The following is a 23,217-nucleotide window of genomic DNA, read 5'->3' on the forward strand; positions in this document are numbered from 1 at the left end:
GCATTGATGCATTAATTAATGTACACATATCATGTATATATTCTGAACTACAGCATACATTATCTTCAAAATAAACATTCCACCGCGTAAATAATTGTTTACTCATTGCATAGCTTTCGCCAACTAAAACCCACATTTCTAAAAAGGCAGTATATATTTAAGAGGCAGGAAATGAATGGAGGCGGACGGCAGTATGCTAACCTTCATGCCTTTCCCTTAACTTAAATCTTACCTTAAAATCAATGGAACTATACCTAACATTAACTTTAACCTCACCCTTGTTCCTCAACCTAACCTAACCTTAACCCTAATAACCCCTAATATATATTGACACTTGTGCCTAAACATATGTTTTCTTATGTGGGTCATATATCCACTTATCTAGGAGATAACCAACTGAAAGCAGTTTACATGAAGTGTAGCAGAGAAAAACAGCAGGTACTATTATAGGCACAACAACAACATTAACACGTTGTAAAAAATGGCTGCCTACATCAGTGAGCGCTTGCTTATTCACCCCTAGGGGCGGCTTCAAGCAGCGAGGCTGAATTCTGCTCCCATTGCAGGAAGGTCATTTTCCTTCCAGGGCAGTGATTGCCACAGATTAGTGCTTAAATCTTGCAAAACGCAACCTATAAATTACAGCAAAGGACAGAGGGGTCAGAGCCTGCCGTGGAACGGAGCCAGGAGTCATCTACTTGCAGGGAGGGGGACATCTGTCTTTGGGAGTCCCTCTGCCTCTCTCTCTGTTTCTCTCTTTCTCTCTCTCTGCCTCTATCACTCTGCTTCACTCTCTTTACCTCTCTCTTAATGCACTCTTCATTTCTTTCAGTCTCCACCCTGCCCCTTCCAAAAGCATATCTGAAGTTAGTATTCCATCTATCATAAATTTGATTGAGACTTGACCTTAGTCGTACCAACTCTTACCCTTACCCCCAAACTGCCACCGAAACCTCAAAAACTTCCCCATGACTTATTCATCATCCTCCATTTTCTGAATCAAACTTTGCCTTGAATAATTAAGGAGATCATTCCAAAAGCCTTAACCCCTTCCCGACCTCCCTTTTACAAGTCGACTTGGTACATTTTTTATTGGGTGCATGAAATAGAAATGAAATGAGATGGAGAGGAAGTCTAGTTGAAGCAAAGACTCTCCCAGTCTCGGTTATGGGTATAACAAGTTAATTCCGAGAGGGATAAATGCATATCTTTCCTCACATAATGACACAAGCTTTGCCTCTTTAGTCTTTGGCTTCTGCTCCATAGGATCAACAGCAGAGAGGTAGCTAGTTCTAGGATCAACAGTCTTTGGCTTCTGCTTCATAGGATCAACAGCAGACAACTACATTACAGCTAGTTATAGAATCAACCGCAGGTACCCTGTAGCTAGTTCTAGGATAGTAGCTAGTTATAGGATCAACAGTCTTTGGCTTCTGCTTCATAGGATCAACAGCAGACAACTACATTACAGCTAGTTATAGAATCAACAGCAGGTACACTGTAACTAGTTCTAGGATCAACAGCAGGTACACTGTAACTAGTTCTAGGATCAACAGCAGGTACACTGTAACTAGCTCTTGGATCAACAGCAGGTACACTGTAACTAGTTCTAGGATCAACAGCGGGTAAACTGTAGCGAGTTCTAGGATCAACAGCAGGTACACTGTAACTAGTTCTAGGACCAACAGCAGGTACCCTGTAGCTAGTTCTAGGATCAACAGCAGGTACACTGTAGCAAGTTCTAGGATCAACAGCAAAGAGGTACACTGTCACTAGTTCTGGATCAACAAGAGATCAACATTCTCTCTAGTTCTAGGATCAGAAACCAATGGGTACACTAGCTAGGCCTATGTTCCTTGTTCCAATGTTGATCTTAACTAGATATTTTGTATCCACTAAAAGCTTTTATCTATTTTGATTTATACTTGTGTACCTGTTTCTTGTCACACATGCTTATAAGACCTTTATTTAGCTCATTATTCATGATATTGAACAAATGTATGCTAATTTAATGGATGCTTTGATTTACTTTCGCTTGATTTATCTTCTGTTCTTGCCCTAATATTGCTTCTATTGGGTATGCTGTAATGCATCCCACAGGTTTCCTTGAAAACATCTTGAAGTGTATCCTGATTTTTTATTTTTATTTAATCCATTTCATGTTCCCACATTGATCTTTAAAGTTTCAAGATACAGAATATGCTATTACAAAAAAGTATATATGATCCAAAAGACACACACTGACATGTATATTAAACAGTGAACAATCATGATCTTGTGCCTAATGCCATCATATCAAGTCTTTGTCTGATTCGAGTACACATTTCAGGCTTTCTTGGCTCTCATCTGGATGTGAGTAAACTTCCTTACTACTCCTATTCCTGCCATTTGATAACATTCAGCCACCTAAACCTCAAGACAGCATGGAGAGGCACACACACACACACACACACACACACACACACACACACACACACACACACACACACACACACACACACACACACACACACACACACACACACACACACACACACACACACACACACACACACACACACACACACACACACACACACACACCTCTCTGCTTGCACCACAATCTTACTAATAGCAATCTGTCAATGTTTACATGTATTAGTAATAGAGCTATAGTATAGAGACACAGCACAGTGCATTCAGAAAGTATTCAGAGTCCTTGACTTTTTCCACATTATGTTACGTTACAGCTTTATTCTGAAATTGATATTATGAATGTTTTTCCTAAATCTACACACAATACTTCATAATGACAAAGTTAAAACAGGTTTATAGACATTTCTGCAAATGTATTAAAAATAAAAAACAGAAATGCTTTATTTACATACAGTTGAAGTCGGGAGTTTAAATACACCTTAGACAAATACATTTAAACTCCGTTTTTCACAATTCTTGACATTTAATCAGAGTAAAAATTCCCTGTCTTAGGTCAGTTAGAATAACCACTTTACTTTAAGAATGTGAAATGTCAGAATAATAGTAGAGATAATTATTTATGTCAGCTTTTATTTCTTTCATCACATTCCCAGTGGGTCAGAAGTTTACATACACTCAATTAGTATTTGGTAGCATTGCCTTTAAATTGTTTAACTTGGGTCAAACGTTTTGGGTAGCCTTCCACAAGCTTCCCACAATAAGTTGGTTGAATGTTGGCCCATTCCTCCTGACAGAGCTGGTGTAACTGAGTCAGGTTTGTAGGCCTCCTTGCACACACATGCTTTTTCAGTTCTGCCCACAAATGTTTAGACAGGATTGAGGTCAGGGCTTTGTGATGGCAATTCCAATACCTTGACTTTGTTGTCCTTAAGCCACTTTGCCACAACTTTGGAAGTATACTTGCAGCCACAAGCTTTACATTTACATTACATTTAAGTCATTTAGCAGACGCTCTTATCTTTGGAAGTATACTTGCAGTCATTGTCCATTTGGAAGACCCATTTGCAACCAAGCTTTAACTTCCTGAATGATGTCTTGCTTCAATATATCCACATACATTTCTTTCCTCATAATGCCATCTATTTTGTAAAGTGCATCAGTGTCTCCTGCAGCAAAGAACCCCCACAACATGATGCTGCCCTGCCCCCCCCCCCCCCCCCGTGCTTCACGGTTGGGATGGTGTTCTTCGATTTGCAAGCCTCCCCCTTTTCCCTCCAAACTTAATGATGGTCAATAAGGCCAAACAGTTCTATTTTTGTTTCATCAGTCCAGAGGACATTTCTCCAAAAAGTACGATATTTGTCCCTATGTGCAGATGCAAACCGTAGTCTGGGTTTTTATGGCGGTTTTGGAGCAGTGGCTTCTTCCTTGCTGAGTGGCCTTTCAGGTTATGTCGATATAGGACTTGTTTTACTGTGGACATATATACTTTTGTACCTGTTTCCTCCAGCATCTTCACAAGGTCCTTTGCTGATGTTCTGGGATTGATTTGTGCTTTTCGCACCAAAGTACATACATCTCTAGGAGACAGAACGCATCTCCTTCCTGAGCGGTATGACATCTCCGTGGTCCCATGGGGTTTATACTTGCATACTATTGTTTGTACAGATGAACCTGGTACCTTCAGGTATTTGGAAATTGCTCCCAAGGACGAACCAGACTTGTGGAGGTCTACAATTTTTTTTCTGAGGTCTTGGCTGATTTCCTACGATTTTCCCACGATGTCAAGCAAAGAGGCACTGAGTTTGAAGGTAGGCCTTGAAATACAGGTACACAGGTACACAGTCAACTTCCACAGGTACACCTCCAATTGACTCAAATGATGTCAATTAGCCTATCAGAAGCTTCTAAAGCCATGATATAATTTTCTGGAATTTTCCAAGCTGTTTAAAGGCACAGTCAACTTAGCATATGTAAACTTCTGACCCACTGGAATTGTGACACAGTGAATTATAAGTGAAATAATCTGTCTGTAAACAAAAAATTACTTGTGTCATGCACAAAGTAGATGTCCTAACCGACTTGCCAAAACTGTAGTTTGTTAACAAGAAATGTGTGGAGTGGTTGAAAAACGAGTTGCAATGACTCCAACCTAAGTCTATGTAAACTTCCGACTTCAACTGTAAATATTCTGACCCTTTGCTATGAGACTTGAAATTGAGCTGAAGTGCATCCTGTTTCCATTGATCGTCGTTGAGATGTTTCTACAACTTGATTGGAGTTCACATGTGGTAAATTAAATTGATTGGACATGATTTGGAAAGGCACACACCTGTCTATATAAGGTCCCAGAGTTGACAGTGCATGTCAGAGCAAAAACCAAGCCATGAGGTTGAAGGAATTGTCTGTAAAGCTCAGAGACATGATTGTGTTGAGGCATAGGTAGAGGCATAGAGGAAGGGTACCAAAAACGGTCTGCAGCATTGAAGGTCCCTAACAACACAGCGGCCTCCATCATTCTTAAATGGAAGAAGTTTGGAACCACCAACACTCTTCCTAGAGCTGGACGCCTGACCAAACTGAGAAATCAGGGCAGAAGGGCCTTGGTCAGGGAGGTGACCAAGAACCCGATGGTCACTCTGACAAAGCTCCAGAGTTCATCTGTGGAGATGGGAGAAACTTCCAGAAGGACAACCATCTCTGCAGCACTGCACCAATCAGGCCTTTATGGTAGAGTGGCCACATAGAAGCCACTCCTCAGTAAAAGGCACATGACAGCCCGCTTGGAGTTTGCCAAAAGGCACCTAAAGACTCTCAGACCATGAGAAACAACTATTTGGTATGAATGCCAAGCGTCACGTCTGAAGGAAACTTGGCACCATCCCTACGGTGAAACATTGTGGTGACAGCATTATGCTTGGGGATGTTTGATGAAAACCTGCTCCAGAGTGCTCAAGACCTCAGACTGGGTTGTGGCAGCCTGTTTTTGTTTTTTAATTGTAATACATTTGTGAACATTTCTAAAGACCTGTTTTTGCTTTGTCATTATGGGGTATTGTTTGAAGATTGATGAGGAAAAAGGCAACAGTTGAATCCATTTTAGACTAAGGCTGTAACATAACAAAATGTGGAAAAAGTAAAGGGGTCTGAATACTTTCCGAATGCACTGCATACAAACAGCTGACCTATAGACAAAGGAACTTACTCTATAATTATATAGCTTGTGTTCTCTATGACGTAACAGTGTACATATTGCCAAAGCTTATAATTACACGTACACAGTGCAGATATGTGATATAGCAATGAATGTCATGTCAGAGAGATTGCCTGCACTATAACCTAACATACAGTAGAGAGGGTTGTAGTAATTCACTATCATTATGGTACAAAGTATGCAGCACAACAATATCGATACAAATCTCATTCAGGAGACCTTTTGAGTCCTGGGTTGAATTCGCTGCTGTTCCCAGCCTGACCTATATGTTCCATTGATCTCTAAGAATTCAAACTTCTAAATGTCAGTGGACGTGTGCATCAAATCTACAGTGGAATATAACCAAGTCAGAATGTTCCAAGGCTTTAGCCATACTAAACCTTTAACTGGTCCTGTAGGAGAGAGAAAGTTGGGGATGGGGAAGAATTGTGGTTGTTCCATTGGCTTGGTTTGGTTTGATTTCTGCATGGGGCACCTCACACATAAACACATGCACATATGCAGGCACGCACACACACGCGCACACACACACACACACACACACACACACACACACACACACACACACACACACACACACACACACACACACACACACACACACACACACACACACACACACACACACACACACACACACACACACACACACACACACACACACAGGTTATATCTGAAAAAGCAGGGAAACAAGCAGAAGGATCGAACAGACCCCAAGCGTCAGCCTCTTGAAACATGGACCACAATAACACTTACAGTTGAAGTCGGAGGTTTACATACACTTAGGTTGGAGTCATTAAAACTAGTTTTTCAACCACTCCACAAATCTCTAATTAACAAACTATAGTTTTGGCAAGTCGGTGAGGACATCTACTTTCTGCATGACACAAGTAATTTTTCCAGAATAGGATGTCAAGGCTTTAGAAGCTTCTGATAGGCTAATTGACATTATTTGAGTCAATTGGAGATGTACCTGTGGATGTATTTCAAGGCCTACCTTCAAACTCAGTGCCTCTTTGCTTGACATCAAGGGAAAATCAAAAGAAATCATCCAAGACCTCAGAAGAAAACTGTAGACCTCCACAAGTCTGGTTCATCCTTGGGAGCAATTTCCAATTGCCTGAAGGTACCACATTCATCTGTACAAACAATAGTACGCAAGAATAAACACAATGTGACCACGGAGCCATCATACCGCTCAGGAAGGAGACCTGTATCAAACCCAGACAACAGCAAAGGACCTTGTGAAGATGTTGGAGGAAACAGGTACAAAATTATCTATTTCCACAGTAAAACAAGTCCTATATCAACATAACATAAAAGGCTGCTCAGCAAGGAAGAAGCCACTGCTCGAAAACTGCCATAGAAAAGCTAGACTACGGTTTGCAACTGCACATGGGGACAAAGATTGTACTTTTTGGAGAAATGTCCTAGTTTCATCTGGTCTGATGAAACAAAAATAGAACTGTTTGGCCGTGATGACCATCGTTTTGTTTGGAGGAAAAAGGGGGAGGCTTGCAAGCCGAAGAACACTATCCCAACCGTGAAGCACGGGGGTGGCAGCATCATGTTCTGGGTGTGCTTCGCTGCAGGAGGTACTGGTCACATCACAAAATAGATGTCATCATGATGGAGGAAAATTCTGTGGATATATTGAAGCAACATCTCAAGACATCAGTCTTCCAAATGCACAATGACCCCAAGCATACTTCCAAAGTTGTGGCAAAATGGCTTAAAACTTCTTCAGGCTTCAGCCTTTTTTCCCAATTTCCGCCTGACTGATGTGCCCAAAGTAAACTGCCTGTTACTCAGGCCCAGAAGCCAGGATATGCATATAATTGGTAGCATTGGAAAGAAAACACTTTGAAGTTTGTAGAAATTTTAAAATAATGTATGAGACTATAACACAATAGATATGGTAGGATCTTTTTTTGAGAGCCCATGCTCTTACAATAGAAAGTATAGGGGCATATGAGAATCCAGCTCCCAGATTGCAATTCCTATGGCTTCCACTAGATGTCAACAGTCGTTGTTCAAGGTTTCAGGCTTGTTTCTTCCAAAATGAGGAATAATTATGAGTTTTAGTACTGGGACTCAGAGTTGGAAATCAGTCTGTGCGAGCGCAACGAAGAGGACGCGCACCTGCTAATATTCTAATTCTATTGAACATACTTCTTTCCACATGAAATATTACAGTTTAATTACATTTTAGTGTATCTGAGGATTAAACAGAAGTGTATTTTGACTTGCTTTAACAAGGTTTAGCGGTAACTTTTTGGATTCTTTTCTCTACATGTTGAACAAGTGGATTACTCAAATCGATGGCGCCAACTTAAACAGACTTTTTGGTATATAGAGAAGGATTTTATATAACAAAACAACACTACATGTTGTAGCTGGGACCCTTTGTATTGCAAATCAGAGGAATATTTTCAAAAAGTAAATGAATATTTAATCGCTATTTGTGATTTTATGAAGCCTGTGCCGGTGGAAAAATATGTTGATGTGGGGCGCCGTCCTCAAACAATCGCATGGCATGCTTTCGCTGTGAAGCCTATTGTAAATCGGACAGCACAGTTAGATTAACCTCTTGAAGTTAGGGGGCACTATTTTTATGTTTGGAAAAATAACGTTCCCAAAGTAAATGGCCTATTTCTCAGGAGCAGATGCTAGAATATGCATATAATTGACAGCTTGAGAGAGAGAACACTCTAAAGTTTCCAAAACTGTAAAGATATTGCCTGTGAGTTAAACAGAACTGATATTGCAGGCGAAAGCCTGAGAAAAATCCAATCAGGAAGTGACTCTTATTTTGAAACCCCTGTGTTCCTATGCATCCCTATTTCCCATTGAACGGGATATAAACCAGATTCCTTTTTCCATGGCTTCCCTAAGGTGTCAACAGCCTTTAGACATAGTTTCAGGCTTTTATTTTGAAGAATGAGCGTGAACGACCACATTGCGTATGTGGACAGGTGGGGGCTCTCAGAGTGATTTGTGCGCGGCCATTGTTACTCCCGGTCCTAGTGAAAAGCCAACTGTCCCGGTTGATATATTATCGAATAGATATTTGAAAAACACCTTGAGGATTGATTATAAAAAACGTTTGACATGTTTCTGTATACATTATGGATATCATTTGGAATTTTTGTCTGCGTTGTCTTGACTGCTCTTTCTGGTGGATTCCTGGGCATAACGCACCAAACTAACGGAGGTATTTGGACATAAAAAATATCTTTATGGAACAAAAGGAACATTTGTTGTCTAACTTGGAGTCTCGTGAGTGAAAACATCCGAAGATCATCAAAGGTAAACGATTAATTTGATTGCTTTTCTGATTTTCGTGACCAAGTTACCTGATGCTAGGTGTACTTATTGTTTTGATTTGCTATCGATAAACTTACACAAACACTTGTGTTGCTTTCGCTGTAAAGCATAATTTCAAAATCTGAGACGACAGGGTGATTAACAAAAGGCTAAGATGTGTTTCGCTATATTTCACTTGTGATTTCATGAACATGAATATGTTCTAGTAATATTATTTGACTGTTGCGCTATGCTATTCAGCGTTGCTGATGACAAATATACCGGGATGGGTGGTTCTAAGAGGGTGTTAACAAGAATGTAAGTTTTTAACTGATATAAGACACTTGTAAGTACCTAAATGTTTAATATCCATAATCTTTATGATTTTCTATTTGAATTGCGCGCCCTCCAATTTCACCGGAAGTTGTCGACAGGTGTCCCCGCTGGCGGGACGACTAGCCCTAAGAGGTTTTAAGTACAACAAAGTCAAGGTATTGGAGTGGCCATCACAACGCCCTGACCTCAATCCCATAGAAAATTTGTGGGCAGAACTGAAAAAGCGTGTGCGAGCAAGGAGTCCTACAAACCTGACTCAGTTACACCAGCTCTATCAGGAGGAATTGGCCAAAATTCACCCAACTTCGTATCATCGTATCCAAGATAATTGTGTTGTTTAGGTTTAGAGTGTGTAGTCTTAGAGTGATTATCTTAATTTACCGAGGTTAGCTAGCCAGCTATTTGTCGTCCTTAACGTAGGTGACTCTGCTAGCTAGCCAACAGCTAGCCAACGCTAGCCAACGTCTTCTGTATAGAACTCAACTACCCGGTCGCACTCACAGGTAGTATCACATTTTCACTTCATTTCATTACAGTACAACGGTTTGATTTGTTTGATCGTAGCTAGCTACTTAGCTAGCTACATAGCCGTCTTTGTATCAAAGATAATTGTGTAGTCTAGAGCGATTTTCTAGGTTCGCTAGCCATCTATTGTCGTTCTTTTAACGCAACGTAACGTAAACAACACTGCTAGCTAGCCTGCTAGCCCCCGAATAGCAACACTGCAGAAACTATTACACTCAACGGAACGACTTGATTAGTGTAGTGTCAACAACGCACCCACTGCCAGCTGGCCTACTTCAGCAGTACTGTATCATTTTAATCATTTTAGTCAATAAGATTCTTGCTACGTAGCTTAACTTTCTGAACATTCGAGACGTGTAGTCCACTTGTCATTCCAATCTCCTTTGCATTAGCGTAGCCTCTTCTGTAGCCTGTCAACTATGTGTCTGTTTATCCCTGTTCTCTCCTCTCTGCACAGACCATACAAACGCTCCTCACCGCGTGGCCGCGGCCACCCTACTCTGGTGGTCCCAGCGCGCACGACCCACGTGGAGTTCCAGGTCTCCGGTAGCCTCTGGAACTGCCAATCTGCGGTCAACAAGGCAGAGTTCATCTCAGCCTATGCCTCCCTCCAGTCCCTCGACTTCTTGGCACTGACGGAAACATGGATCACCACAGACAACACTGCTACTCCTACTGCTCTCTCTTCGTCCGCCCACGTGTTCTCGCACACCCCGAGAGCGTCTGGTCAGCGGGGTGGTGGCACCGGGATCCTCATCTCTCCCAAGTGGTCATTCTCTCTCTCTCCCCTTACCCATCTGTCTATCGCCTCCTTTGAATTCCATGCTGTCACAGTTACTAGCCCTTTCAAGCTTAACATCCTTATCATTTATCGCCCTCCAGGTTCTCTCGGAGAGTTCATCAATGAGCTTGATGCCTTGATAAGCTCCTTTCCTGAGGACGGCTCACCTCTCACAGTTCTGGGCGACTTTAACCTCCCCACGTCTACCTTTGACTCTTTCCTCTCTGCCTCCTTCTTTCCACTCCTCTCCTCTTTTGACCTCACCCTCTCACCTTCCCCCCTACTCACAAGGCAGGCAATACGCTCGACCTCATCTTTACTAGATGCTGTTCTTCCACTAACCTCATTGCAACTCCCCTCCAAGTCTCCGACCACTGCCTTGTATCCTTTTCCCTCTCGCTCTCATCCAACACCTCCCACACTGCCCCTACTCGGATGGTATCGCGCCGTCCCAACCTTCGCTCTCTCTCCCCCGCTACTCTCTCCTCTTCCATCCTATCATCTCTTCCCTCCGCTCAAACCTTCTCCCACCTATCTCCTGATTCTGCCTCCTCAACCCTCCTCTCCTCCCTCTCTGCATCCCTTGACTCTCTATGTCCCCTATCCTCCAGGCCGGCTCGGTCCTCCCTCCCGCTCCGTGGCTCGATGACTCATTGCGAGCTCACAGAACAGGGCTCCGGGCAGCCGAGCGGAAATGGAGGAAAACTCGCCTCCCTGCGGACCTGGCATCCTTTCACTCCCTCCTCTCTACATTTTCCTCCTCTGTCTCTGCTGCTAAAGCCACTTTCTACCACGCTAAATTCCAAGCATCTGCCTCTAACCCTAGGAAGCTCTTTGCCACCTTCTCCTCCCTCCTGAATCCTCCGCCCCCTCCCCCCTCCTCCCTCTCTGCAGATGACTTCGTCAACCATTTTGAAAAGAAGGTCGACGACATCCGATCCTCGTTTGCTATGTCAAACGACACCGCTGGTTCTGCTCACACTGCCCTACCCTGTGCTCTGACCTCTTTCTCCCCTCTCTCTCCAGATGAAATCTCGCGTCTTGTGACGGCCGGCCGCCCAACAACCTGCCCGCTTGACCCTATCCCCTCCTCTCTTCTCCAGACCATTTCCGGAGACCTTCTCCCTTACCTCACCTCGCTCATCAACTCATCCCTGACCGTTGGCTACGTCCCTTCCGTCTTCAAGAGAGCGAGAGTTGCACCCCTTCTGAAAAAACCTACACTCGATCCCTCCGATGTCAACAATTACAGACCAGTATCCCTTCTTTCTTCTCTCTCCAAAACTCTTGAACGTGCCGTCCTTGGCCAGCTCTCCCGCTATCTCTCTCTGAATGACCTTCTTGATCCAAATCAGTCAGGTTTCAAGACTAGTCATTCAACTGAGACTGCTCTCATCCTTCTAGATGAGAGCTAAAGCTAACTCTCTCTCCTCTGCTCTCATCCTTCTAGATCTATCGGCTGCCTTCGATACTGTGAACCATCAGATCCTCCTCTCCACCCTCTCCGAGTTGGGCATCTCCGGCGCGGCCCACGCTTGGATTGCGTCCTACCTGACAGGTCGCTCCTACCAGGTGGCGTGGCGAGAATCTGTCTCCTCACCACGCGCTCTCACCACTGGTGTCCCCCAGGGCTCTGTTCTTGGCCCTCTCCTATTCTCGCTATACACCAAGTCACTTGGCTCTGTCATAACCTCACATGGTCTCTCTTATCATTGCTATGCAGACGACACACAATTAATCTTCTCCTTTCCCCCTTCTGATGACCAGGTGGCGAATCGCATCTCTGCATGTCTGGCAGACATATCAGTGTGGATGACGGATCACCACCTCAAGCTGAACCTCGGCAAGACGGAGCTGCTCTTCCTCCCGGGGAAGGACTGCCCGTTCCATGATCTCACCATCACGGTTGACAACTCCATTGTGTCCTCCTCCCAGAGCGCCAAGAACCTTGGCGTGATCCTGGACAACACCCTGTCGTTCTCAACTAACATCAAGGCGGTGGCCCGTTCCTGTAGGTTCATGCTCTACAACATCCGCAGAGTACGACCCTGCCTCACACAGGAAGCGGCGCAGGTCCTAATCCAGGCACTTGTCATCTCCCGTCTGGATTACTGCAACTCACTGTTGGCTGGGCTCCCTGCCTGTGCCATTAAACCCCTTCAACTCATCCAGAACGCCGCAGCCCGTCTGGTGTTCAACCTTCCCAAGTTCTCTCACGTCACCCCGCTCCTCCGTTCTCTCCACTGGCTTCCAGTTGAAGCTCGCATCCGCTACAAGACCATGGTGCTTGCCTACGGAGCTGTGAGGGGAACGGCACCTCAGTACCTCCAGGCTCTGATCAGGCCCTACACCCAAACAAGGGCACTGCGTTCATCCACCTCTGGCCTGCTCGCCTCCCTACCACTGAGGAAGTACAGCTCCCGCTCAGCCCAGTCAAAACTGTTCGCTGCCCTGGCCCCCCAATGGTGGAACAAACTCCCTCACGACGCCAGGACAGCGGAGTCAATCACCACCTTCCGGAGACACCTGAAACCCCACCTCTTTAAGGAATACCTAGGATAGGTTAAGTAATCCCTCTCACCCCACCCCCCTAAGTTTTAGATGCACTATTGTTAAGTGACTGTCCCACTGGATGTCATAAGGTGAATGCACCAATTTGTAAGTCGCTCTGGATAAGAGCGTCTGCTAAATGACTTAAATGTAAATGTAAATGTTATTGTGGGAAGCTCTTGGAAGGCTACCCAAAATATTTGAACCAAGTTAAACAATTTAAAGGCAATGCTGCCAAATACTAATTGAGTGTATGTAACCTTTTGACCAACTGGGAATGAGATGAAAGAAATAAAAGCTGAAATAAATCATTCTCTACTATTATTCTGACATTTCGCATTCTTAAAATAAAGTGGTGATCCTAACTGACTTAAGACAGGGAATTTTTACTAGGATTAAATGTCAGGAATTGTGAAAAACTGAGTTAAAATGTATTTGGCTGTAGATGACGCAACAGCCTTGAAAATAGAAACTATATCAACCTCCAAAACAACGCTACAAGAAGCTTTCAGCCACTCAAAATCGCCATAGCAATGACATGGCAATAGCAAAAAACTAAAAATATAATTTTAATATGAGAAAGGAGGCTGGACTTTGGGCAATTTCTTTGGCCTCTTTTAGGGAATACAAAAGGCTAAGCTGAGTAGAGTTTTAAGGCTTACCAAGTGTGCTTCAGATTTTGAATTTTGTATGCAGTATAATTACTTATCAAGCATTATGCCTTTAAGGCTACAGGTATGGGTGTGGTTAGAGGTGTGTCCAACCCACAGGTGCCATCTTGAATTGGCAGACTCAATGGGGTGATGTCAGAGTTGGGTCATCCCAATCATCCCACTTAGCATTTACCATCTTGAATTAGGCTGAAGGCCCATTGTTTGAAAAGAGCCGAGCATTATTTGTTACTAATAAGAAGTAGTTGTTTGTTTTCTAAAAAGAGTAGTAAATAGTTCAAGAAAAGAAGTATAGTTCAGAAAAAAGGTGCTTGGTGTCAAGCTAGGCTGTACAAGGCCTAGCCTACAAGCTTGCTTGCATCGCACCACCAGTAAGCATCAGGACTATTAACACACTATTCTTATATGGATACATCCTTTACTTGATTAGACCTGAGATTATTCATCAATAGCGAGTAGCACAGAGGTCTATTATGTAGTTATGTATACAACTAGTTATACAGTGCATTCAGCTAGGGTTAAGGTTAGGGTTAAGGTTAAGCATTAGGGGTTGGGGGTTAGGGAAAATAGGATTTTGAATGGGAATCAATTGTTTGGTCCCCAAAAGGATAGAAAACAAACGGGTTTGTGTGTGTGTGTGTGTGTGTGTGTGTGTGTGTGTGTGTGTGTGTGTGTGTGTGTGTGTGTGTGTGTGTGTGTGTGTGTGTGTGTGTGTGTGTGTGTGTGTGTGTGTGTGTGTGTGTGTGTGTGTGTGTGTGTGTGTGTGTATGTGTGTGTATTTGTTTGTTGTGCGTGCGTGCGTGCATACACAAGTTGCAAAGTGCTGGCAAATACTTTTCCAATTACTTCCATAATATGTAGGGTGGAGTCACATCTTAGTTCAGGAGAGTTCTCTTCCCCCCTGACAACCGTCATGACTCTCTACCAGCAGTTAGAATGCTGATCCCTAAGTCTTCCACTCCCTCACTGTTTCCCTCCTCCCTCCCCCCATCCCCCTCCTTCCTACATGGCCATCGCCCACCGTGAGTAACTGGCCCTCTGGGCTAATGGCCGGCCCCTTCTGACAATCCCGGCCAATCATAATCATCAATAGCAGCCGAGGTGCCTTGACAACTGTCCACGCTGACAAATGAGAGTTGACGTATCTACGTACACGTCTCTCGTTCTCCTCCCTATATTTATTGTCTTGTGTCTCAGATGTTTTTAGATGCGAGGGTGGGTGACCTGGGGGGAGTACTTTTGCGAGACATGACCTTATCGGTGACATATGTTGCCTCTTTTCCTCAACAAAACGCTCAATATTGATCACGGCACGTCGTCATAGAAACAGGGCACGATGTGATGTCTAAGTATGCATTCCGATTGGAACTGAGTGGAGAATTCTGGGCAGAGGATGAGAGGGAAGGAGGGGTACACACACACATCCCAAATCAACGATGTGAGGAGAAAAATGAGCCCACAGAAGGGATGATGCAACGTGAGTGAAATCCTGCGTCCGGAACGCGTGGCGCATTAACACAGCCCGGCAGAAAAACACCTTCACTGAGTCCCACAGGATATTACCTTTACGATACTGCAGTACATTCAGACATTCTGTCCATTGACAATGTTCCCAGTTTCAGCTAGTTTTCAAAGCAGTCAGGGTCCAGGTTTTATGGATTTTGAATGATAGAAGAAATGTAGAAATAGTTCATGAAGATTTCCATTGCTTCTCTAAGAAGAAGGGTCACTAGGTGGATACCTGTAATCCAATAAAGTAAGACACAGGTCTAGAACTGTAAAGGCCAGTTACCCAGACCCAGATTAAACTGCTCATCAACACCCTGTACAGTATATCACCCTCTCTATCCACTATATTGTAACCACCGCATGAACAACCATGCCCATGGCCAAAAAGTGCTGGCAACAGCATAGTCTACCAAACTTGGGTGATTCTAAAATAACTAGATAGGCTAAGATTACGAAAACTGTGGAGGGGTCATCTATTTCTGTGTTATAATTAATACAAGTATTTGAAAGGACTTTATATAGCAAAGGTAGTTATTTAAATGTATTCACAGTTAGTAAGCTACCATTCCTACACTCTTTTGCTTAAGAGAGGACAGTTAAACGTCTGTAACTATACTGCCCTACCAAGCAAAAAGGCAGTAACTGCTCATTTGGTCAAAAATTAGTTAATGTTATTTTTGCTACATTAAATACATGCTTAATCATGTGGACAAGTATCCTGCCTCTATTGTATTGTGTTTTGGAGAAGATGGGGGTCATGTTAGCAGTAACTGTATAAAGTTACTGTGAAACCAAGGTAAATAAAAGCCATTTTTATCAGTTCCACGCTTTGAGCAGTTTCTGCCTTTTTGCTTGGTAGGGCAGTATAGTTACAGACGTTTAACTGTCCTCTCTTAAGAAAAAGAGTGTAGGAATGGTAGCTTACTAACTGTGAATACATTTAAATAACTACCTTTGCTATATAAAGTCATTTCAAATACTTGTATTAATTATAATACAGAAATAGATGACCCCTCCACAGTTTTCGTAATCTTAGCCTATCTAGTAATTTTAGAATCACCCAAGTTTGGTAGACTATGCTGTTGCCAGCCCCTTTTGGCCATGGTCATGGTTGTTCATGCGGTGGTTACAATATAACACTGATCAAATCTTCTCATAAAAGGTCGGCGGCAAAACCACTGCAGCAAACGAGTTTGGTACAGGGATAAACATCATTTTTTACATGCAAATCTGATTGGATACAACATTTGATTATTGAAATATTATCCTCAATTTAACATCAGTGTTGCTTTTTATTTCTGAGGCCTAATCAGGGACATTTTCAGGGACAGCTCTAGCCGGGTACAGGTCACCAAAATCTGGGACTGACCCAAGAAATTGGGGATGTCTAGTCACCCTAATTTAGGGGATCTTGACAATGTATCTACACCACTTGCCAGCCAGCTATTCGCTGTTTAATATCTATGCATAGTCACTTTACCCCTACCTACATGTACAAATGACCTCGACTAACCTGTACCCCTGCACATTGACTCAGTACCGGTACCCCCTGTATATAGCCTCGTTATTGTTCTTTTATTGTGTTACTTTATTATTTTTTTTCCTTAGCTTATTTGGTCATTTTTTTCTTAACTCTTTCTTGAACTACATCGTTGTTTAAACCTGTTGTATTCGGCGCATGTGACAAATGAATTTTGATTTGATTATCTAGGACAAAATAAGGTGAGGGCAGAGAGCCCAACGGGAGCCTCTTTCGATCTTTCACTTGAATTCCTCAAAAAACACCCCAAGATATCAGTATACTAGGGTTTCTCTCACTTTCAAATGACTCCTAGGAAAACCCAAAGCAGAGGAACTCAAAGCAACTCTAACTCTAAGGGAGAACATTTTCAGTGAATGTAACAATACATGTAATTACTCTGTTACTAATCGCATATTACATTGTTATTACACCAAAGCTGCACTGTTGGTTAAGGGCTTGTAAGTAAGCATTTCACGGTAAAGTCTACACTTGCTGTATTCGGCGCATGTGACAAATAAAGTTTGATTTGATTTGAAAGCAACTGATACACGATACATACATTGTTGACACTTGACAGTCATACATGTTAGGATTGACCCACTGACCTAAGGTGTATTACTGTACATGGGTGTATTCTAGTTAGGTCACCTGGTTCATAGTATGCTGCCATATCTCTCCCCACCCTCCCTCCCATACTGCATTGCAAAAAAATTGCGAAACGGCCCCTCTTTGTGCCGACGTCCGTCTCAGCATGCACGACGGCAGCCGGTGATGGTTATAAATGGCCTCTATTAGCACAGCCCAGTCGCAGAAGGGAGAGAAATAAAATCATTGGGAGAATGTAGGGCTAGTGCTGTCACCTCTGTGCCTGTGCCCGTTCCCTTCCCACCACAGCCTCCTCTACAAGCCCCCTCCCTTTCAAGGGGATGGCAACCTAAAGACTAGATTACTAGTGATTACAAGGGGTCATTATTTGGATGGTAATTGCAATAGTATAGTTAGTAGTATCCGAGGTGTTTGCAACAATGAAAATACTAGCTAGGAGTTTGTCTAACAATTATTGTGGCGTCACATGTTGCTATAACATTGTAGAATATTAATAGCATCTATAGGTGCATCTATATATTCACACTAAATGAATTGAGGGTTGTTGTGAACCAGGGAAATAAAGAGGGAAATGGGGTTTGGAGGAAAGGAGGAGGAGAAGAGGGAGAATCAGGGAACGGCGTAAAGGTGTAAATAAAGTATGTGGAGGAAAGAGAGAGGTGGAGGAGTAATTTGATGAGAAGTTACATGCTACTGAAAGATGAAAAGGAGGAAACAGAAGATGGAAAGAAAATAAAAATAAAATGGAGTGAACATGTTTTGCTGTGGCTGGAGGGCTGGAGTCTGAGATTTAGGCAAATAACCTTCAATCAGCTCAGAGCATTCCAATAAGTGTCAAAAGGCTGCAAATGTTCTAAGACCCTAGTGTTGTGCACTTTTCTTGCAGTATTAATTCCAATGAAAAGGCAATAACTTTCTTCAACCCTAAAGTTGTTTATAGGGCAACATTGCCCTTGTTTGACTTTGAGCTTTGGGACTATATTTTGTACAATAGTCAAAAAATGATGCCGTACACATTTTGCCAGTTTATAGATATATCCAAAATACAGGCAACACTTTACTTTAGGCCGACAGGTATAAAGCATTATGATGCAGTTATAATGCATGCCAGACTTGTTGTAAGCAGGTATGAACCAGTTATAATGTCTTACTGTCATCTCATAATGATCCTGACTAGGCTTTTCAGTCGGTCTCAAAATCTTAGCATCAAATTCCACAATCGTAACACTTTATTTGACAGTGCCATTTTGCCATGTATATGATAGTGTCGTTTCACAATGACATTTAGTCAACCATGCTATGACACCAACATAACGAGAATGCTGTCCATGGTGTAGACCACGACAGTCATAACACAAACCGCTGCCTCTATCATGACAGTGGTTATTTGGCATGAGAGGTTATGACTGGACATGACCCCTTATGGCATAACACCTTCATATCTATATCTATTCCCAGGTGGTGCAGGGGTCTAAGGCACTGCATCACAGTGCCACCAAAGATTATGGGTTCAAGCCTGAGCCCTGGAGTCATAGCGATGAGACAAGACAGTAACTACTAATAATTGGATACCACGAAATTAGGGGTAAAAATAATATAAAAAATATATACATTTTAAGGTTTCTAATAAAACATAACACATGCTTATAACAAGTAACAAAGCACTATACCTGTTGGCTGTAAGTAACAAGTTACCAAAAATATTATTTACTTACATTAAAACATTCAGACATAACCTTACAATAACTTTTTTTTAAACTCAACATTCAACAAACATCCTCTGCTTGTGGGAAGGTGTGGGGATATTGGGCTGGCTGGGAGAAGAGGTGTATACACACACACTGTCTATAGCCAACCAGCTAGCCAGCGAGAGAGCTACTGCATCCAGCTAGTTATAATATGAGAGCGGTGCTACGAAGGGGGGTGCACTAATAAAAGCGGGGGCCTGGCCTGTGATGCCAGGCAATATATCGCCCTAAGGAGACAGTTCCTAGAATCAGCCGGCATGGCCTCCCATAGTTCACGGGCCGTACGTGATTAACCGTCGGACAGGGAGTCGTTACTACAGCTGGGCTATTAATAAAAGATACCCCCTCCTTCCTCTTCCCCCTCCTCCTCCCACTTCCCTCTCCTCTCTTTGGTTCCCTCATCCCTGGCAATCTCCTCCTCCCTTCCTCCTGCTTTATTTCTATATCATCATTATTAATCGACACATGCAAAACGTCATGTTGGTAACGGGATGGGAGAGGTTGAGGTTAGGAAAACTGAAACGTTCTGTCTGTACTTTAACGTCCACATATGAAGTGACCCATGGAGTCTGAAAATGCCCTCCAGGTGGAGCAGATCAATTAGTGACTTCATTAAGATTCTGATGCCCTGAGCAAATAGGGAATAGCTAACCACTGGCTACCCCTCTAAAGAGTCTGAAATCAACGTCCATAACATTGGTCATTACCCTTACACCAAGGCATGTGACCGATCGTTAGCATTACATTGAAGATGTGACAGTTCATTGCATCACACAACAGGTATTCAGCATTGTGTAAAATTACGGTAACACCAAAGGGTTGACTAGGTCTCACTGTATAATGCAAAACACTAGACTCTTGATACACCATTATCAAGGCTACAGGTATATGTAAATATTAAACAGCTGAAAGATTAAGGCACACACGCAAACAAACACACACACACACACACACACACACACACACACACACACACACACACACACACACACACACACACACACACACACACACACAGACACACACACGCACACACACCCACACACACGCACACACACACACGCAGGCACGCACGCACGCACGCACACACACACACGCAAACAAACACACACACACACACACACACACACAGACACACACACGCACACACACCCACACACCCGCACACACACACACACACACACACACACACACACACACACACACACACACACACACACACACACACACACACACACACACACACACACACACACACACACACACACACACACACACACACACACACACACACACACACACACACAGTTATCACTCTATAAATCAGCTGGTTGTTCAAACACCTGTCTTTACGCCATATTCAAAGAGTTCCCTGACATCCTTTTTACTTTCTAAAACCACAAAACATGGCTTTAGACTAGAGAATAACCTCAATTACATATTGTAGGTAAGGTGGGTGGACCATAGGTAATGTGTAATGTATACTGTAGAATGCATTATGTAAAATCTAAGAAAGTATTGGTTACATTTTCTCAGAGAATAATACAGTAAAAAGCATGTACCCAATCACGCACAATCTCGCGCACGCGCAAGCACACACACTAACACATTTTTCCTCCCTCCCTCTCCTCCTGTTACAAGCAACTTGGCATAACGCGCAACAGAGTGCAAGATGGTGCCGTGGGCAGGAAGCCATGGGCTCCTCCGGACTCCTCCGGTGAACTTTCAAGCGTAGAGATTCTACACTTGTGAATGAATGCACAATAACTAAATGTGTGACTTACTCTTAACACCATAGCTTAAACTTCCAAAGTTACAAGATAAACTGTGACTTGCTCTCAATATTGTTACACAATAGCCTATTAGGTCGTGATGCTTGACAGCACGGTGTGCCTGGATATCTCAGAACTAGAGATTTGAGGATATGTTAGTTGAAATGGCTAAATATTGACCAAGGAATCAAGACTATAGAAATTGACTATTCCACTTTCTGTTAACATGGACATGAAACCTGTCGAGAGTAAACTACAATAGTAAATGCCACACTAAAAACTACTGTAAACGCAAGTAATATTACGCAACCACATCCATCAAATCCAAAACGCTTCGGAAATGGGAAGACATTAGTGACAGGCAGCCGCAACGGGAGCCGCAGAGAAAAGAGCGTGAAGATGGGGATTCCGCTCTCTCGGGGACTGGTAGGCGCAACCCACCTTTGTGCATGCCCGTAAAGCGGTCCTTGAGCACCGTGAGCTCGTAGATCTTGCCAAACTCCTCGAAGAGCGGCCTGAGGTCCTTCTCGTCCAGGTTGCGCGGTATTTGCCCGATGAACAGTTTAATGGCGTCGTGGTCCTTCATGGGGATGGTGCCCCCGCAGCCCGCTGAACTGTGGCTGTGGCTTAATCCGTTCACTAGCCCGTTTGTGCCGTCCACCTGTCCATTTGTTAAAGTTGCCATCTTCGGACCGGCAATGAGTTGTGATAACAGCGGCGGCAGCAGCAGCGCAATCTTGGTGGCCGTTGTATAGAAGCTTCCGAACGAAGTAGCCTATTGATTTAAAAAAATAAGTCTAAAAAGCCTTGCTGGTCCTGCTTGTCCTACCAATGCAAATATGCACATGAATAAATATACATATGTCTCATTGGGCTAAAACGAATATCAAAAGCTTGGAGCAGGCTTTCTTGTCCCGGTGGAGGCGTGATTCCGTGTAGCCTATTTATGTGCTAATTAATCATTCATTCATTCATTTACTAAAAGAGAGGAGAGAGTGGGGAGAGAGAGAGACCAAGAGCTTTCGTATTCTATTTACACCTCCTTTCGTTCCCCTAGTCCCTGCTTCTAGGTTCCCTTTTAATTTTTGCATTGAGAAGTTGGTATGGGTGTTCTCGGTTTAAACGGACGGGGCCAGCTCAAGGGCTACAAGGAATGCGGGGAGGTATAGAACGAGGCGAACCACTAGGATTCGATGTTTGTGTTAAACAGCGTTTTATCCCCCCCTTCCCGTTTGGAAAGCCGAATGGTACGATCCAAGGGGAACGGGGTCTATAAAAAAATAAATAGTGACAGTAATCTGTATGGCTCTTTGTGCAATAGTCTATCATGTGCAAATCACGCCACGTCCGCAGCGAAATAATAGGCCTAATAATAATAATAATAATAATAATAATAATATGCTATAAAATATATGTCTACCACATTTTCCCTTCAAAATATAGGCCCACTCCAAAAGGCCAGGGATTTTAATTGAAAAATGTTTCATTTGGTGTGAAAAAGGCCATTAAAGTGTAGTAGAACAATTCGGAGAGTATTGAACTTTGGAAGGAGCTTGAACTGCTTGAATAGCGGGTGGGTGGACAGCGCCTGGTGCTGAAATCGTCGAGCCTCGTTAAAAAGCAACATCCGCAGCTAAAATATATTTCAGGGAACGTTAGGATGTGTCACACAAAGCAGTGTCGCACAGTATAGTGTAGCCTATAGTTCAAGCAGGCATCTATTCCGTTCAGATTCTGATGTAGATGTCATTCGAATAGAAGGAAGTCTGTGAGCACCGCCGAGCGGCGTAGACGGGCACATCGGAGGGAGCAGCAACTAGAGAGGGAAGAGAGAGGGTAGAGAGAGTGTAAGGGTAGACTACAATATACTAAACAGCACTGGGATCCATTCACAGGTGCAAATCTGATGGTATAAACCCCTCAAATTCAACTCTGGACATAGAAGCCAGTACTATTGCTTGTTCATTGTTCCCCTTTAACCAGGGACTGATTTAGACCTTGAACACCAGATGGGTTAATTAATTATCAGGTAGAACATAAAACTAGCAGGCTCCACACCCCGTAGAGTAAGAATTTAATACCTCTGGCATAGATAAACTAGAATGCTAGGATGTGATGTAAAAATACGCTGTTGCCCAACCCCATGTGCATTTCACACTGACAGCCCACACGCAAACACACCATGGCACACATGGCAACTCTATTTCCACGTGACACACAGCTGTCAACTGCAAACAGGTATGGTGCTCCCACAGGTCTATG

The 23,217-nt window shown here is 43.3% G+C and overlaps 1 protein-coding gene across 5 annotated transcripts in view; it reads right to left on the bottom strand.

The window, feature by feature from the left end:
- The window catches only part of LOC124030079 (CUGBP Elav-like family member 4), a 132,453-nt gene extending 110,429 nt beyond the window's left edge, over nucleotides 1–22,024 (bottom strand). For all 5 annotated transcript variants that reach the window (XM_046341587.1, XM_046341600.1, XM_046341593.1 and 2 more), the window contains exon 1: nucleotides 21,397–22,024. In XM_046341587.1, coding sequence (XP_046197543.1) covers nucleotides 21,397–21,640 — 244 coding nt within the window. In that variant the 5' untranslated portion in view covers nucleotides 21,641–22,024. The remainder of the gene's footprint in view (nucleotides 1–21,396) is intronic.
- Nucleotides 22,025–23,217: the final 1,193 nt, after the last annotated feature.

Source organism: Oncorhynchus gorbuscha, linkage group LG03 (genome assembly GCF_021184085.1).
Source record: "Oncorhynchus gorbuscha isolate QuinsamMale2020 ecotype Even-year linkage group LG03, OgorEven_v1.0, whole genome shotgun sequence".
Classification (NCBI taxonomy): Eukaryota; Metazoa; Chordata; class Actinopteri; order Salmoniformes; family Salmonidae; genus Oncorhynchus; species Oncorhynchus gorbuscha.